We start from the raw sequence: 19,106 nt of genomic DNA, 5'->3' as shown, positions 1-19,106 counted from the left end.
TCTCTCTCTCTCTCTCTCTCTCTTCGAACAGAGGAAATTATGATAACAACCAGTCTTGAAAAAAAAAAGAGATTATGAAAAACAAAAATAGATTGTGCCAGCCAAGCAAATACAGCACGGTCAGCACGTCATTCCGACTCGTATTCAATGCGTCGCTTTGGTTCCTCTACAATGCAGGAATAACGAATGTAACTTGTTCTTATTATTTTTCAATGATTACAGCAATCTGAGAACGAATGTATACTCGTTGGCCTACATCCAAGGAGTTTAGAACGAATCTCAATGACTTCGGAATAAAACCTTCTTTCTTATCTAGATTTCAGTGCGTGAGTCGAGCATTCGCGCAGCGCAGGTAGCCCACAGTTCCGCCGCGAGAGAGGACTCCTATCAGGCGTGCGGTGCCGCCCACAGAGCATCCTCCATTACTTTTAATCTCCTTGCCTACATCCACAGAATTCTACACTTAGTGTAGAATTCTGTGCCTACATCTAATCTCTGGGTGTGATATTGTTATTGAAATGCTTTCCTTTTGCTGTTTTGATAGGTTGGACTTTTCTGCTTTTAACATCATTCTCCCCAGCTTTCTTTTCGTTATCTCCTATTTTGGTTTGTTTATGGATTTGAGGTTACATGTAAGGTATTTGATGGCAGGAGTATGAGGTGTGGAAATTAGAATTTAGTCGTTTGGTTTCTGAAGGTTTAGAGCGTTTTGGCTAGATTTAAGTAAAAACTACTGGCAAAAACTTTGCCCAATGCCAAGTAGGTGTTGTCAACTTGTCAGTCAGGTTGTTTACTTCCGGTTTCGATTCTCTCTCATTCCTCCCGTCCCATGTGTGTGTGGTGAAGCTGTGGCATCGTAGCTTGTATTGCACCACTAATAACAACTACCGGCGATTTGGAAGTTTCAAAGAGGTGAGTTTTTAGGATGGACTGTGGAAGAAGGTCTTTACTTCCTAACAGTAGATCTGAATCAGACCTGGTGTTGTTCAAGGACTTACACACTAACACACTAATTTCCAGATCTACGCAACGACACTGTACTGTACTGTACTTGTACTGTACTGTAGTAGAATCTAGACTAATCTGCTATATATCTATATCTATATATATATATAGATCTTGAGTCTAGGCCTACAGGCACAGGCAACAGTACTCCAGTAAAACTGGGACTAAAAGTATAAAAAGTATTTTGGTATCAAAGTTGTTGTAAGGAATGTGCCCGATCTGCGGCTTACCGGCATAGCGGTTCCAACCACAACAAGCCTTTGGGAGCGGCTTGCCGGAGATAAGAAGTTAAGATGAGGAAGGATGTCAGTGAAGTAATTTTTTACCCATCAAATCTAAGGAAACAAAACATGAAGAAGCAGAGTTTCTAGATCTAGATCTAGATCTAAAGAATATGTCATTTCCTTGTGCTGTTTGCCACTAATTTTATTTTCTATTGCTGCTTTAAATTACACTCTCTACCTCTACCATAAGTACACGAGGTAGAAAGTTGAGAAAGCGGTCGAAGCCATGCTTGTCTATCCCTGGCCACTTCCGTTAAGTTTTCAAGTATCCTTCCCCCCCTTTCCGGTTCACATAAACGGGGCCTCGTTTGTAGCGCCCAAGGCAACCGATGGCTGATGATGTCACTGAGTGGAAATTTCCCAGCCGCAGGTCGTTCATCCAGTTCGCGCAAATAGCAATGCCGCTTTTTCCCTTAGTTACTCCCACATTTTTAAAGATTACGTGAAAACCGCTAAACACAGAAGCTTGAAATTTTAAGGGAATAAAGAAAAGTGGTGTACAATGTATCAGTCAGTTTGACAAATCACAGCTCCGAAAAATCTTCAGTAGCAATGACCACGAAAAACCTTTTTTTGCCAGAAAGTGTTTGCAATGGGGCATTTTGTAGCTTTATCTTCACAGAGCACAGGGATGGTGATTTTTTGGATTTTTAAAATAAAAATTTAAAAAATCGATTTTTAAAATTTAAATCAGATTTTTTAAATTTAAATCAGATTTTTTAAAAAAAATTTAAAATGTCGACACAGTTTGGGATTTTTGGAGGCTAAAGTAAGTTCTTTTAGTGCAAAATGCATTGTCTTTATTTTAACTAATGATTAATTTAAGCAACTGCAATAGACCTCTTCACGGTAATGTCCGCCATACTGTCCAGGGGTACTCAGGGTTACTTCCGGTCTGCAATGCTCCTTTGTTTACATTGTCAACAGCCTTGGGCAGTTGGCACATGGACGCTAAATCGGCGCCTAAATTCAATCTAACGTCTAGATCTAGTCAAACGTACGCACAATCTCATTTTAGTATCAGTTGTTATGCATGAGAAACGCAAAAACTGCCTTGAAAGTGTGTTGTTTGCCTTTGAAAGTGTGTTTTGTCAGCTGCCCTCTTTGCCTCACGCAGGCCAAGATCTACTAATCATGTGACTGTACTGTGTGTTTTTATAGTGTAATTTTGTGAAATGGAATTGGCATTCGTTATTATTTTTTTAGACTAACAGTGAGGAAATCATTGTTTTGTGGAATCTACATTTCTGGTAATTTAATAGATCTAGATCTAGCGATATACCATCATGTAGGACTAATCTTTCTTAGTTCTATAGATTTTTCTTTCATTGAATTTTAGATTTTAAACTAGATATAGATCTAGATTCTAGAAACATTAGTCTAGTAGCAAGATGGGGAAGTACGACCATTGTTGTGTTGGTTCATGCAGTAACACAAGAAGTAGACCCCAATTGATTAAAAAGAGATCCCATGTGACTGAAATGCAATGGTTTGGAGTTTCAAACGAGGAGAAAAGGAAATTATGGGAGAGGCAGATACAGAAAGGACGAGCAGACTTCAAAATGACAATTACAATGAAAGTGTGCTCTAATCACTTCACAGAAGGGCGTCCCACACCATCAAACCGGATGTAAACAGAGATGCACGGGTGTAACCCTCAATACCCCTGAGCAAGATGGCGCACCTTACCGTGAAATTATCTATTTTAGAAAGCCTTAATCTGCTATTATATCAGTGAGTTATGGCTGCAAACAAAAAATGAAGAAAATGTCAGTCTAAAAGGAAGGGGGGGGGGGGTAATTATGCATAGATAAACTTGCATTTTATTACAGTGTGTGTGTGTGTGTGTGCGCGCGCTTGTGTTTGTCTAAAAAGAAAAAGAAAATGCTAATTTCACTTATGAAAAAAAAAGTAAATTGAATACAGTATTATTTTATTACTTACAGTGACAGGGGGGAAAGCAGACTTTTAAGCATGATTATTTTAGTCTACTAAACCTTAAGTCTGTTTTATAAAACCAAGGAAAGGAATTCTGAATGTTTAAAGATGTAAAAACAGAATACATTTTTTAAAAGTGATTTAAATCACTGAGTTCTATTTTTAAAATCAAGTTGATTTCAATAATTAAAAAAATCAACTGATTTAAATCAACCTGATTTAAATCAACCCAACCCTGGTTTTCAATTATGAAAAAAAAAGTACATTGAGAAGCTCTGTATTATTTTACAGTGACTGGGGGGAAAGAAGACTTTTAAGCATGATTATATTAGTCTACTAAACCTTATATCGTTTAATAAAACCAAGGAAAGGAATTCTGAATGTTTAAATATGTAAAAACTGAATACATTTTTTTGAAAAGTGATTTAAAATCAATGATTTTTATTTTAAAAATCAAGTTGATTAAAATATAAAAAAATCAACTGATTTAAATCAACCCAGCTCTGATTTCAATTATGGAAAAAAATGTAAATTGAATACTGTATTATTTTACAGTGAAAGTGGGGAAAGCAGACTTTTAAGCATGATTATATTAGTCTACTAAACCTTATATCTGTTTTATGAAACCAAGGAAAGGAATTCTGAATGTTGAAATGCATGTGTAAAAACTGAATAAAAATACATTTAAAAAAAAGTGATTTAAATCACTGATTTTTATTTTAAAAATCAAGTTGATTTAAATTTAAAAAATCAACTGATTTAAATCAACCCAACCCTGACAGAGCATGGAACTTTTTGAATTTTTGAAATCCATCAATAACCAAAAAGGGTACAGATTTTTTAATCAATTAATTTCTGGTACACTTTTATATAATGAAAAAACCCCAAAATATGGGACGTTCTTTGGTGAGTTTTGAGACAATATTCATCATAACTCACTCATTTCTTGGAGTATTTAGTAGAAACTCTTGGCAACCCAGTACATTTTCTAGTGCAGAATCTAGACACCTGCTTTCAGATTTTTCATAGCTATCCTATTTTTTTAGTTATGAAGACGTAGGTAAAAATGTGGCGGTTTTCGGTGCGTTTTGAGACAATATTTGTCATAGGTCGCCTATTTCTTGGAATATGTAAATGAAACTTGGCAGTCTAGTACATTTTTTAATGCAGAATCTAGTCATGCAGTCAGATTTTTAATATCTGTCATACTTTTTGAGTTGTAAAGACATTAACAGGTAAAAAAGTGGCGTTCTTTTCAGATTTACAAAGATTATCAGTCATATGTTCTCCCAAAGTCATGATATTTGAATGAAACTTGGCAACATAAAAGGTTCCTCCTTGCCAAGCAATGCTCTGGATTAATTTGTCACAAAAATGTAAGTAGAGAGCTGGATTTATTAGTCTAATAAATCCAGTTCTGTACTAGTAAAAGCATGCATACTTTGTTATAGAAATTAAGATCGTCTCTGTGTATATTCCATTGTTGGACAGTGTCCTATTGTGTGGTAGATTGAGATGCGTTCAGATAGTTTACAAGTCATGGGAATATTTCTCATGTGTAGGCTACAACTCATACAATAAATGTAACATATTTACCCCCCCCCTCTCTCTTTCTCTCTCTCTCTCTCTCTCTCTCTCTCTCTCTCTCTCTCTCTCTCTCTCTCTCTCTCTCTCTCTCTCTCTCTCTCTCTCTCTCTCTCTCTCTCTTACACGCGCACGCACTCACGCACGCACGCATGAACGATAACAATGTTTAAACGGGACTATCTTCCCAGACTGGACTAAATAAGTACCATACTCTTTAATAACAATCTTAATGCCTCACTTTTCCAAACAGAGCACACAAGACGAGTCCAAGTGTGTGCTTTCCCAAGAGGGGGGAATAGGCTTTCATAATGCAAACACAATGCCATACCACTTCTCAAGATGTTTGCTTTTCTGTTTCTATTCTTCTGTCATGCAATCAAGCAAATAAAAATGACTACATCTATTGTATTGTGACTAAAATGCAACAAAAACGCAAGTTATCAAGGCCCCCCGTTTAGTTTTCAAGTATCCTCCCCCCCCCCCCTTTCCGGTTCACATAAACGGGGCCTCGTTTATAGCGCCCAAGGCAACCGATGGCTGATGACGTCACTCAGTGGAAATTTCCCAGCCGCAGGTCGTTCATCCAGTTCGCGCAAATAGCAATGCCACTTTTTCCCTTAGTTACTCTCACATTTTTAAAGATTACGCGAAAACCGCTAAACACAGAAGCTTGAAATTTTAAGGGAATAAAGAAAAATGGTGTACAACGTATCAGTCAGTTTGACAAATCACAGCTCCGAAAAATCTTCAAAGCGCACCACATCAACCACTTTCGCAAACGTTTTCGACTGCTTCTAGGATGGGTACAATGTTGTCAAACTGCATACTACGAGATTGACCTCTTTTCTAATTGGCTGCCAAGTTTCATTCATATCCATTCATGAGAAGCGGCGTGAGAGCGAGTTGAAGACAACAACCTTTGCGTTAGTGCGTCCCACGAAACACCCCCGCTGCGGGGGCCAAAAATCGGCAGAACAAAACGCGCTCGGTGGGCATTGCTACTTAACATATATCCAGACCTTGGCTGGTTGTTTCATCCCTGATTGTACTTTCGAATACTTTTGTAGCAGTTGGTCTACCTTTTCTTCTTTTTCCATGTGGTCTCCATTACCATATTTGATAGGGCATTGTCTCTGGTATTCTTAAAATAGGTCCCATTTTTATTATTTGATAGATGTCATCAATGCAGTCTGCAGTTTTGGAGATGCAGCCGCCAAGATACTTTCTATTACACAATCGCCCAACTAGCAACATACACCTTCATCAGAGGACATAGAGTCATAGAGTGAGGACTGGAACAATGCAAACTCTTTACTTCTGTTTGCCCAATTGTCTTCTGGATGCTGCCAGGACTAAAACTAAGAGACTTGTGAACATCTGCTATTTTTTCATGATTTACTGATAATCAGTTCGACAAAATTTTATCTTTTTCCCCAGTTGGAATCATCCATCACATCTTAAAGAGTTTTAAAATCTGCTGTTTCTCGTTGCGTTCGTGAACCTGTCTCCAGAATGGGTCGTTACCGCAGAAAAAAGATGCACAAGGGAGACAAACCGTTGAAGGAGAAGTACAGAACCAAGCGCAGGACAAGAGATTTGGATCAGATTCATGACGACATGAAGAGTCCAGACAAAATGGTCAATCAGCCAGTAGATCTGGACAAGCCTGGAGCAGGGCAGTTTTACTGTTTGCATTGCGCGTAAGTGGTCTGATTTATTGTTCTCCTGTCTGATCTGTTACCTAATATGGTGGGTGTCCATGTTGTAATGATAAGGCTGTTTACCATCACCTGCAGAAGACATGGGTAGGATTCCCATGAAGGTATGTCTTTTCTATCGAGAATCTTCCTGTCTGCTTGGGCGTTATTATTTTATATATATATATATTATATCCTTCTTGGTCTAGGTTGGCCCTGACAGGGAGGATTAAAGTTGCCTGTCTTTCTCTTAAATGATCTCTGGATCGATAACAACAACTCTCTTAAATGATCTAAATTTACTTTATTTGCATTTTGTATATATATACATGTATAAAGACCAACTTCGTTTGGTTATTCCCATTGCTTGAATAGCTTGTTAGTCCGTTGAAACTGAAAACGTACATTATTTGTGCCTTTAATCAACATATTTCAGTAAAACCCACCCAGAAATGTGTTCTCAATTGGACAACAGTGGTGTTAAACCCCCCCCCCCCCCCCCCCCCCCCCCAAAAGGGAAAAAAAATGACACTTTCTTCAATTTCATTATTCTGATGAGGGCCTGATCCCCCCCAATAGACCCACCTCTATGTGGTGGGGGGGGGGGGGGGGAGATTAGTACTCTTCGAACAGGAAAAGAAAAAGAGGAAGCTAACGGGTCATGGGGTGACCCTGAAAAGAGACACATATTACTTTATTATATATCTTACTCTTCCTATTGTTTTTATTGTTTTATTTTATTTCATTTTATTATTATTATTATTATTATCACTTTTCTTTTTTCCACTCTCCATCAACAACCTGTCTTTGACCTGAAGTTGGGACGGGTATTGGTCGGGTGGGAAGCAGAGGTTTATTGTCAGCACTGTACTGCTGGATGTGACTTTGCATGGGGAATACCCAGCTACATACATGTATTAAGCATACATTTATTGGAGAGCCCCATGACTGCAGAGACCGTTTGCGTCTTGCCTGCTGACAACATTAGCGCTCTGGGACCGGCCCTGCCTTCCCCGGTCCCTCTTATGTGGTTGAGAGGACCTGGTTGCTCTTGGAGGGGAGAAGAAAGCCCAAAGTCTTATCTCTGTCCATTTTGTTTTATTTATTTATTTTTTTTTTTTCACACTTCTCATTCTTTGGAGTCTCATTTCGTATCCATGACCGACAAGAGAATGAGTGAGAACTGGTTAATGGGGGGTACAGTGGCATATTGTTAATGCCGTACCGGGTATACTCAGCTACACTTACATGTATTAAGCCTGCATTTATCGGAGAGCCCTATGACTGCGGAGAAGGTGCAGAGATCATTTGCGTCTTGCTTGTTGACAGCATTAACCCCCTGGGACCTGCCCTGCCTTCCCCTGCCCCCAACTCTGGGGATGAGAGGACTTGGTTGCTCTGGGAGGGGGAAGGAAAACCCTACTTTCAATTGTTATTATTATATTACTATTATTACAGTGGAGTCCACTTATATCAAGTCCTGAAACAACGAGAAGTCTGTTATTAAGACACTATTCTAAAACCCTGTTTTTTTCCCTTCTTTATATTTGTAAATAAAATACTGCTATAGCGCAATCGGACAAACACGGGAGTCGGTTATAGCGGAATATTGCTGCTGCTGTGCACAGCGCACAGGCCAGTTATACATATAAACCTCGCCAGTTGAGAAACTTGTTGGTGAAACCTAGGACCTTACATCAACTCCCTGAGCGAAACAAAAAATAGGAGAGCCCACGTTTGCCAACAAAGAAGGCCGGAGCGAATGAGTGGGGAGGGTGTGGTAAGCGCAGACAAGCAGAACGCATCGTGTGATAGGCCAGCCTAGTCTAGATTATCTAGGCCTACCACTACCCATGCCCTCACTTCTCTGATGCGGGGATGGAGAGGTCACAATGCTGTGATGGATGGAGTGAATGTGTAGTAACGTGCGCAAGCAGATGAAACACACAACGGGGTGCGGTGGGGTGGGGGACAACACAGTTCTTTCTGATCGCCAACGCCGTGCTGTCAACATCGCTTGAGAAAGAAACCCAATTCAATTTTTGATCAAGTAAGACCTGGAGGTCATGTTGAACAATGTCATCATCAGGGTAGATAACAAAAAGAAATAAACAGAACACCAAACTGATAGATTAGGCCTTCTTTATTATTTCCATTTAATTTATTACTGGATTCTTTATAACGAGAATCCTGGTATAACGGACATTTCTCACCGGTCCCATACGCCTCGTTATAACAGGATTCCACTATATTATTATAATATTTTTTTTTCTTTTTTGATTGGACTAATGGACAGAGGTGTTTCGGCAACACACAGCAGCTATGCTCTTAATTTAACGTCTTTCTTTTCTTTATATCTTCAAACAACTTTTCAATATAATACAACATTCACCAACATACTTGCGATCTCTGTGATGGAGCTGGGTTTTTGTTTGTGGCATTGCACCTACAGCCATTGCTTTATCTCCTACCCCGGGATGGAAGGAAAATCACAGAACCACTAGTTTAAGATGCTATTCACAAATGACAATCCCGTACGAGCTGAGACGCCACCTCGGTAATCAAGGTCTCCCCCAGGTCTTAGTACTGTGGGCAACCAAGCTGGCCTGGTGGATGGTTATTGGAAGAAAAAGAAAATCAGAAAACAGAGAAAATGGAAAAACAAGAAGAAAACACCCCCTACAACTGGTAGTGGAAAAGAGAAGCTTATAGACTTCACAATATTCTTCAAGCAAATGTCTGTGGCTTGGAAAAGAAAAAAACATAAATGGGAAAAATTTTGCATGAAAGAAAAATCCTCATTGCTCTATTACAGGAAACTCTCCATTCACATGGCTGGTATACCACTTATCCATGCAAATGGATTATAACCAATATCGTAATTGACATCCAGGGTGAAGTAGAGCTCCTTAACCCTATCTGTACGTCGTGTTTTACTATCGTATCCATATGATGTGGGGAACTCTGTGCCACCACTTTCCAAAGAGGAAATTTACTTGTTAATCCAATCCATTTGCTTTGCATAGCAGTCTGTCAAAATGGTTTTTTGAGAAATACTGAAAGTTTCAACGAGATCTTGCACTAAAGTATTCTTAAAATGTGAAGAAATCAACCCCGGGGTACAAAATAACCCCAAGGCGTACGGATACGGTTAATTGGCACCCCATACGCACATAAAGTCACCTTGTGGTATGGCAAAAGCAAGCTCATACTTTACAACATCTATTGTCCCCCCAGTAGCACTTTGAACTTCATGGAACAGATTACTATCTTTAAGAAGACGGTGAAAGCTGGTGACCCTAATGGACACCCCCCCCCCCTTCAAAGGCTATGCTGACCATAACAGCGCATGTACCTTAGGAACCTATTGCCGTTTATGGAAGATGAAAATAAATTGCAAAAAAACTGTCTATTCTGTTTTTACAAGAAACTATAAACTTGCAAATGCTGAAATCCCTCTCAAAATAGATGGTACCAACTTGAAAAAAGAGAATAACCCAGTGTATCTTGGAGTGCAACTTGAAACAGCACACCAACAACCTTAGAAAGAAGGCTATGAAGAGACTTAATCTCATCAAACAACTAGCCAGTACCAACTGGGGACCATACAAGAACACCTTGAGAGGCCTCTATTTTGGCTAGAGCTGTTTTTTTAATTATAATCTTTTTCTACCAAACATTTGCAGTAAAACTACCTGGACATCAATGATTTATTTATAGAGGCACCAGCCATCCATGTCCAGGTGCTGTTTTAGCTAACAGTAAAACTACAAAGAACTCAATGGACACCATCCAAAACCAAGCTCATCGTCTTATCTCTGGCGGAATGAGACCCTCACCGACAGCGGCCTGTGAAATCCACACAAATATTGAGCCATTAGAAACTCGAAGAAAACGGGCAGCTTTAGAAGTATATGAAAGATCTAAAAGGCTAGAAAATAACCCCCCAAATAGAATTCTTGTTGACAAGTGGAAACCCAATCAAAGACTAAAGAATACAAAATCTGTACTTGACACTGTCCTCAGTCTCCAAGAAAACCTCTGGAAAGAATCCCCTCAACTCTCCCACCACATTTCACCATAGCAAAGCCAGAAATTAGGAAAACTCTTTTGGACAAGAGCAGTAAAAACACATATCCTGTGGCACTAAAATATTCTTCACTTGAAACAAGTGATTCCTATCCACCAACATGGATCCACTCATACACTGATGGATCTGCCTTTAAGGCAACAATTAATGCTGGATATGGGTCAGTGATCAACTTGCCCAATGGGATAAAAAAGGAAGTCTTTAATTCCAGTGGGTCCTTCTGCTCCAATTTCATTGCCAAACAACAGGCTATCACCAACACAGCAAATTACATCAACTACTTGTTTGACACTAACCCACTTGCTACCACAGACATTGTTATCTTTACAGACAGCCTCTCAACACTAAAGACACTTGAAAGTGGGACTGATGTGAACAAAGATATATCACACTTGATTTGGAGCCTATGTAACTTGATAAGTAGGCACCATATCACAGTGGTCCTACAATGGATCGCTTCTCACACTGGGATACCGGGAAATGATGCTCTAGCAAAGAAAGGGGCTAGCCTCCCTCAGCCTAATATTCCTACTGATTACGCCACCTGCAAGGTCTCAAGGAAGGCTGGATGTGCACATGGGCCTCAGGTATGACAGGAAGGATGATTTATGGCCACATGAATAAACCACTGGTCAAAGATCCAATCAATGAGTTGAGTGGAGATCAGTCCATAATCTTCCAACTTAGAACACAACATGTGCTCCTCAATCAACATCTCTACCAAATTGGAGTAAAGCAGTTTGCTGCCTGCCCACTATGTGACTACCCCTCTGAGACAGTGGAATATCCTCTGTTCTTCTGTAGAAAACTAACCGATCTGAGGGGATGTTTTCTTCCCAAGCTACCCCACACATCTAACTGCCTCTACTCCTCTAGAAAATTAGAACAGACATGCAGCTATTTCAGAATGGCATCATGCAGAAGAGTTAACGCTCAGATGCTACTGGATCGCTAACAACAACAACTACATGAGAGCCTGATTTCACCACGCTGCCACACATATATATATATTATATCTATAATATAAATGAGCATGATGTGGTGGAATGCGGCGCTTCTCAAATTTTGGGCATGGGAAGTTGTTGGTTTCATCTTATACCTTGTAAAGCTTGTTCATTTGTCTTGCTTTCAATGGAAAAAAAAATACCAATCAATCTTGAATCGATACATTATTATTATTATGCACACTTTCTTTCTGTCCTGACAGCCAGAAACTATTTGTTTTCTCAAAGTTATGACTAAATGTTTGATCACTTGACTAAATAAATGAAAACAATGTAATAATAACATAATGGCCAATTTATTATTGAATGTGCTCCTTGCTTTTGTGAATAACTATATGGTTTCCGAATGTCTAAATGTCATTATTCTGTGCTTTAACAGTCACAGGTTTAGTAACACCTCTCCTTTAGCCGTATCCGTTTGCCCTGGGGTCATTTTGTACCCCCCCCCCGCGGGTTGTATTCTTCGCATTTTAGAATACTTCTAGTACGAAGATCTCTTTGAAACTTTCAGTATTTCTCAAAAAATCATTTTGACAGATTGCTATGCAATACGTACGGATCGGATTAACAAGTAAATTTCCTCTTTAGAAAGTGGTGGCACAGAGTTCCCCACGTTATATGGATACATAGTAAAACACGACGTACGGCTAGGGTTAGTACTCACTCAAAGTAAACCAACTGTGTAAATATAATTTATACAGATTGTTTGTTTTGTGTGTGTGTGGGGGGGGGGTTGTTCCTTGTTTCAATTTTGAGAGATTGAATTAGGCAGCTATAATTAGATGGGTTTTACCCCCGGGACAGTGCCACTGACTGTAGTGTCTTTTGGCCATTCCCAAAGGGGGGACATTTCTCGTTCAAGCACAGTAGAATTGTAAATGGGCTGATTCATGTCACGCTCATAACTGTGCCTGATCTACAACAGGGAACTGCTACGTTTTTTTCTTAATCCTTACTATGTCATGTTCTCTACTTCTTTTGTATGTTTGTCACTCTCTTGTGACCTGCTATTTCTGGGGTGCCTTGATAGTCGAAGCAGACCTTTTGTGCTGTTGAAGCTAGAGAGGTGAGCAGAATAAGTCTGATTCCCTGTAAAGACTTCTCTGTTGACACCCACCCCTTGGCGCTCATATGACCTTATGCAGTTGCGAGGGCCGTAAAACCCTCTACTATAAAAAAAAAAGATGGGTTTTATTCTTTAAGTTAATTTTTTAAATTACGTTTTGTATTATAAATAAATGATGTTTGTAGTTTTTTGTGGGCTCACAATATAACTTCACGATCATCCTCTCCATTTCAGGAAGCATTTTATTGATGAGAAAGCCCTGAAAGATCACTTCAAAAGTAAACCACATAAACGCAGGTATGCCTTTTTTGTGTCTTCTTATGGTTCTGTCCATGTCTTATGGGTTCATGAGCTTCTTACCTCTCTTGCTGGCAGTCTGTTTATACACAATGATTGTTAGGTTATTTTATTTATGGAGGACATAAAAAATATTTCATAAATATTTCATTTTTAAAAAATAATAAAAAAAAAAAAAATATATATATATATTATATATATAGATTATTAAATTTTAAGGATATCATTCATAGGCCAAGAATGTATTATTTCCAGATGTATATTATGTAGTCAACTTTCTATTGTGATGGCCTTTACCATTTATTTTATTTGAGTAACTTGATAAAAACAGCTTAATTTCATAAAAATAATTTGATGTCTTTATCATAATTTGGAGATCTGTTGTCATGATATGTGCTCCAGTACATGTGGTAGGCCATCATATAAGAGGAATGTAGTGGTGGTGGCTACAAACAAAAGTGTGTTCCGAATGGAGGACAGTGGTTCTTCTTTCCCTCCCTGTTGTCAAAATAAATTCCAGCTTGCATGTTCATGTTCTGATTATCTTGTCAGTTTGTTAGTGTTTGAGCGCTTAATCAGCTGCTTGCACTGTATGCTTCCCGGGAAGCTGAGTATGTTGTGGAATGTTCTATGGTCTGCTGGGGTAATAATATAGTGTAAAGCGCATAGAGCCTGCTAGCCTGCTGTTGAGCGGGGATATGCGCTATACAAATGCTATTTATTATTTATTATTATTATTATCCCCCCCCCCCTCCCCCCATTTTAACCCACAGACTCAAGGCCTTGGAGACAGAACCTTACACACAAGAAGAAGCGGATCGGGCTGCTGGGATGGGCTCATACATAGCGCCCCGTAAACTCGAGGTCCAGAAACAAGAGACAAATGATGACTCCGATGAAGAAGGAGATTTGTCCATGAAGCCTGCATAGCCTTTAATTAATGACTTGTTACTTTGGTTGATTTTATTTGTTTATTTTTATCCTTGAGCCACATACACCCGGAAAATTTGCTGCACTCCGGCATTTGGCGGGGTTTTCTTTCATGTCTCATTGTGCTGTTTCCTAAGTTTCCAGAGGTAATACTTGCAGTCGTACAGAGGAGACAAGTTGATACTGCAGTGGAAAGACTCATTGAATTCGGAGGTCTTTAGAATAACAGTTTTTTTAAAGAATTGTTATTATATTGTCCAGAGGTCATGTGTGAAGAGGTTGCATTTGTTTTTCTGGCAGTCTAGAGTCAAAGTCTTATATTTAAATTGGTAGTAATTTGTGTTTCCATTGCTCTGTCTGGTAGTGGTAGTGCTATAGGGCTAGTTGGGTTGCCCAGCATGTCACCACCGTTGGGTCGGGATGGTTTAAGGAGAGGCTTAAGGGCCACTGTGGCCTGATGCTTCACTGTGCAGGAAAGCAAGTCTGTTTTTTTTCTTTCTTTCTTTTGAAGTGTAATTGAAAGTGGTGTCGTACTTATTGTGTTGGTAGACCACCCTTTCAACACTGTAAGGTTTTTTATTAAGGGGGGGGGGGGGCAGCAGCTGAAGATTATCTTGCTTATTAGTGGATCAAATGTTATCGAATTTCACACATATAACAAGCATAGTAAGGGGTAGTAAAATCTGCATTCAAATTTGAGGAAAACAATTTTGTTTCCATGGATATGGTGGCCATATTGGATTTTTGCGACTTTTCTAATTATTCTTAATTCTGTGAAAATTTCATGAAGATTGAAGAAAAAATGGTGGAGTTATTAAAAAAATTATATCGATCAAAACCACGTTTGGAGAAAACGAGCGATAAAGAAAAATAAAATATGGACTTTATGAGGAAATGATGGTGACGAACACGCCTGGTATGGAAAAAAAATAAGGCTATAGGGGGTTCATTGTGATGAAATAGTTGTAAGAGAGTCTGAAGAAGCTAAAAATGCCTACAACTTAAAATCCATAGTTGTGAGCCAAATCGTTACTTTTGAAGTGCCCCTTTTTTTTCAGGGTTTCTGAATTCAATATCCTCCTCTGCTAAGTAGGTGCAGGGACTCTTCACACAACTTAAGTTTATGAACACCCCATTGGGGATTTAAGTTAGGGTCATCCACACCATCACTCTGTGTGGTATCAATGAGGCTAATGGCATGCGCTGTGAAGGATGGTTGGTATTTGTGTTGGTAATGTGTCTGTGAAGGATGGTTGGTACTTGTGTGTGGGTGTGTGAACTTGGTTTAGTGTAATTTTCACTTTCTGTAGTGTTTAACTTGTAGCCTACTATGTTGGTTTTGAAGTCAGTTTAGTGTATTAACTGTTTTTGTCTGAGCTTTGAGTTCACTAGGTTGACTTCTGGTCTGGTTTCTTAGAAAACTTGCAACATATGTTAATTGTACAAGTTATTTTCGTTTGAATACTCTATTACGGTCAAACCTCGTTGCACCCATATCTTTGGGATGAGCATGAAGTTGCTGGAACAGCGGAGCTGGCAGTTCAACAGGGTTCTCTGTTGTATAGCCCCAACTGCCGGCAAGGAACATAATTCTGTTGTGTGATTTGTGTTTCAAAAGTGTCTTTTCGTTGGTGATATACATGTGTTCAGTGCTGAGTCTTCTCTCTCTCTCTCTATCTGTCTTTCTCGTGGGAGACAGATAGTCACATCGCCAACTAGTGGGTGTCGAGCGCCTTGTGCAGTGTGTACCTTTGGCGGTCAGTTTGTTGGCGGTATGGTGGGGCAAATTTACATTGGTTAAAATAAGGACTGTACATCTCAGTTTGTGGATGGTGGTGTGAAGGTGTAAAAATACTGTAAAGGCTCTCCTTTTCATACATAGGCAAAATCTGGTGGTATAACAGTGTCCTTTTCTTACCTAGGCAAAATCTGGTGGTATTACAGTGGAAGAGAGGCAGTAAAGCGAGGTTTGACTGTGCTTTTAATGTAGCAAAGTCATGAGAAAAAATTTAAATAATACCAGTTTAGTGATAGCCAATCCTGAGCATAAGTTTTTCTTGCCATGTTATCACTTGTAGATTAGCTTGAAAAATTATGTACCTTCAAATTGGAATTTGTCCCTGATAGAAGCGATAGGATGAGGAGAAAACGAAAATTTTATAACTCCTTAGAAAGAACCCAGCCTTTGAGATTTAGCTTAGCTGGGATGACATGGCCACAGCACAGTGTCAAAGAATGAGAATTGGAAAAATGGCTCATCTGCCGTTCACAGTGTCTGTTATACGCTTTGCGTGATATGAGATATGGACAGTGGAGTTCAAGTTCAACTTGAGTACTTCAATGTAGAACTGGGGTCCTTGGAAGACGGGGTGCTCCATGCTTTTTCGCCAAAGTTCAACTGCTCTTTGGAAGTCGTTTCTGTTTGTATTGGGATGTGTTATTAGTCAGTCTTCTGTTGTTGTGGTGGACCCACTGGGATATCCACTTTCTTTTCTGGTCATCAAATTTTTATAGAAACTGGGTTCAATGGAGGTTATGGCTATGACACTCAGCCCTTCGTCTTTAGCCTTGACTTCGAGAAAGTACTCGGTCGTTTCTTGTTTCAGTGTTGCATGTTTTCTGTCTGAGCAGTGAAAATACAGAGGAGACTCTTCTTTTCATCTCTCTGTTTTGTAATGTTAAATGCTACCTTGTCATGTTATTGTGAGTAGCATGTAAAATAAATACCGGTAAACAAAAAGGCAAACACACATTTGATTTTGTTGTTGTTTTTTTGTTTTATTTTTCTTATTTTCCAACAGCGACAAATGAATATACATGAACTAACCAATGTGGTACACTGATAACACAAGTGTCGCTTGTCGGATATGTGACCTTGTACCTGAATGTGGTGACCCTTGACCTTTGGTCCCCATTTCCTTGTACTGGGATGGTTGAAAGTACTACACTACCCTCTACAAGTCACAGTATTATGACTACACATGCAATGCCTCCCCTCTCAGATACCACATTGTTCCACAACTTACAGATTTGTGTTACCAAAAACTCTCTAAGGAAAACAAAAAGATCACAACATGTATTTCAAATGTCGAAGTTTAAGGATTTTTTTTTTTACAATCCCCGCCTCTAATTTCTTTGAGTTTATAACGTCCTAAATAAATCCTGGTTCTCCCAATGGTTGTAACTTTCTCTCTACATTCTGTTGGACAAATCATAAGGCCTGAATCATTTTTTGATTAGCAAATACCCATGTTGTTCAACAAAACTGACAATAAAATGCAAATTTACATATATAGCTCTACTTATTTCATATAGTCTTTCTGAAAATGTGATCAATGTGTTCTTTACTTTTGGTTGAGGTTATTATTTATAAGTAGGCCTACCTGTAAAATTGTGTTTTTTGAGATTATCATTTTTCAAAGTGAATTTGCTATGAATGTATTATTAATTTAACATGTAAACTATCAAAATTTAGAAAAGGAAGGAAGATGCTATGTCAGTCAAAGCATCAGGTTTTTTTTTTACATCTTTTTCTGTCTTCCCATTTGAGGTTAAGTTATTGTCTAAATGCTGATTAGTTCCTTAATATTCACACCGTTGCTCTCCATATTATGTTGTATCCAAGGGAAAACAGTACATGTTCACACACACCCTCAGAAAGAACGTATTCGTTTAAATGAAAAACAGAAAATTATTTCTGCTTGCCATTTCCACAACCAGTTTATTTTTTTCTCTTAATTTTTAGGAGCAGGGCTCCGTTTTTCCATCACATTTATGATATCCAATTCTACAAAAATGTTTATCTACAGTAACAAAAGATTGAACGAATAAGAGATGACCTTGTAAGTCTTAATAAGATTAAATACTAACGCAAAAAAAAAGAGGCAGAAACTGATGAGCTTTTTCACACAACCTTATGTTTGTGTGTGTTGTAGTAGTTGTATGTAATGTATTGCACAAAGACAGGAAAGTTTGATATCATACTTCCATAGTGGTAGGACCCAAAATGGCCGGTCTGCCTAATAATATGTATTTAAAACTAAACTCATACTCCTAGACTAAAGACATCTTTTTTTCTTACAGGTTTGCCAAAAACAAAAATGCTTTCACAGTGTTGAAGATATACTACGTATATATACTGCTAGAAGTGCTAGTCTCTACATGTCATGTTATTACAGCAGATTATGACTATACGCACATTCAAGGCCATGACAGCTCCGAAAGAGTGGAAGAAACCTCTGCACAGCCCCTTTCCTCTCCTGATCAAAGAAACAAACACAGCTCTCCTTTCTACTGCCAAAGCATGGCTTTCCTCTCTACTGTAATACATGTACTACTTTCAGTCTTTCACAGGATGACAAGTAGTCAAGTAGATCAGGGAAAAAATAATAATTGGAAAATGCCCATTATAACTTCACCCGAGCCCTTTTCTGTGATAAATGCTTTTTTATTATCTTAAGATGTAAAAACTCTTTCTCTGTTAGGACAGCAGTATGTATACCATTTTTTAACTATAGAGAGACAACTGTGCTCCTTGCTCAAGTATCTAGTACATACGAGTACTTACAAGCTGTCTCCCAGATCAGTCTCTTCTTGTTCTAGTGTTTTAAATTTAGCATTGCAATAAACTAACTGTATTTCAAACTCTATCTTTAGGTTTTTCCTGTCAACACCTACAAAAATGGATTTTATCTTTTCTATGACTCAGAACATATTTGTAATGGTAATATGTAGCACATTAGTCCTGTATGCCATCCCTAGCCACAGACTTTGCTGTGTGGTAAAGGCCGGTCTATTTGGTCTACTATACTATCACAAGGAGTTTATCACACCTTGCATTCTTCTCTCACAGAGCAGTCTATGGGATAGCGATGACAATACTTTGAAGAAAAACATTCCTATCCATAATATAGGTATAGAGAAAGACAGAGAGTGTCCCTACAGACTGCTAAAATGTTTGGAATGCTCTTGTTGTTGGGTTTTATTTCTTTTTCTTCTCCATGAAAATATGTCAATGAAGAGAATACGAAAAATCAAAATATTCACAAATATTATCACAAGTTTTCACATGACCAAAACAATGTCCAGAGAGAAATAGTTTGATGGAGTTATGATCATATGTACATTAGATGGTGAAATGAGATACCCTCGGTGAGGAAAATTAGTGGAAAGGTGGAAGTTACAAACCAAAAATAAATGAAATAATAA

At 38.6% G+C, this 19,106-nt stretch overlaps 1 protein-coding gene across 1 annotated transcript; it reads left to right on the top strand.

Annotated features, from left to right (window-relative positions):
- Positions 1-713: 713 nt before the first annotated feature.
- Positions 714-16,647, top strand: LOC101860782 (zinc finger protein 593). The gene is made up of 4 exons (XM_005090541.3): positions 714-912; positions 6,252-6,514; positions 12,906-12,968; positions 13,742-16,647. Exons 2-4 carry the CDS (start codon positions 6,327-6,329, stop codon positions 13,896-13,898), a joined length of 408 nt encoding a protein of 135 aa, XP_005090598.1. The 5' UTR covers positions 714-912; positions 6,252-6,326; the 3' UTR covers positions 13,899-16,647.
- Positions 16,648-19,106: the final 2,459 nt, after the last annotated feature.

Source organism: Aplysia californica, unplaced genomic scaffold, assembly GCF_000002075.1.
Source record: "Aplysia californica isolate F4 #8 unplaced genomic scaffold, AplCal3.0 scaffold00019, whole genome shotgun sequence".
Taxonomy (NCBI): Eukaryota; Metazoa; Mollusca; class Gastropoda; order Aplysiida; family Aplysiidae; genus Aplysia; species Aplysia californica.
This window is presented reverse-complemented; position numbering and strand designations above follow the sequence as displayed.

Excerpts from the sequence above, each read along its gene's own strand:
- LOC101860782 (XM_005090541.3), top strand. The coding sequence starts at position 6,327 with ATGGGTCGTTACCGCAGAAAAAAGATGCACAAGGGAGACAAACCGTTG. Across the intron at positions 6,515-12,905 it reads TTTTACTGTTTGCATTGCGC|GAAGCATTTTATTGATGAGA; the intron begins GTAAGTGGTCTG and ends TCTCCATTTCAG. Across the intron at positions 12,969-13,741 it reads AGTAAACCACATAAACGCAG|ACTCAAGGCCTTGGAGACAG; the intron begins GTATGCCTTTTT and ends TTTAACCCACAG.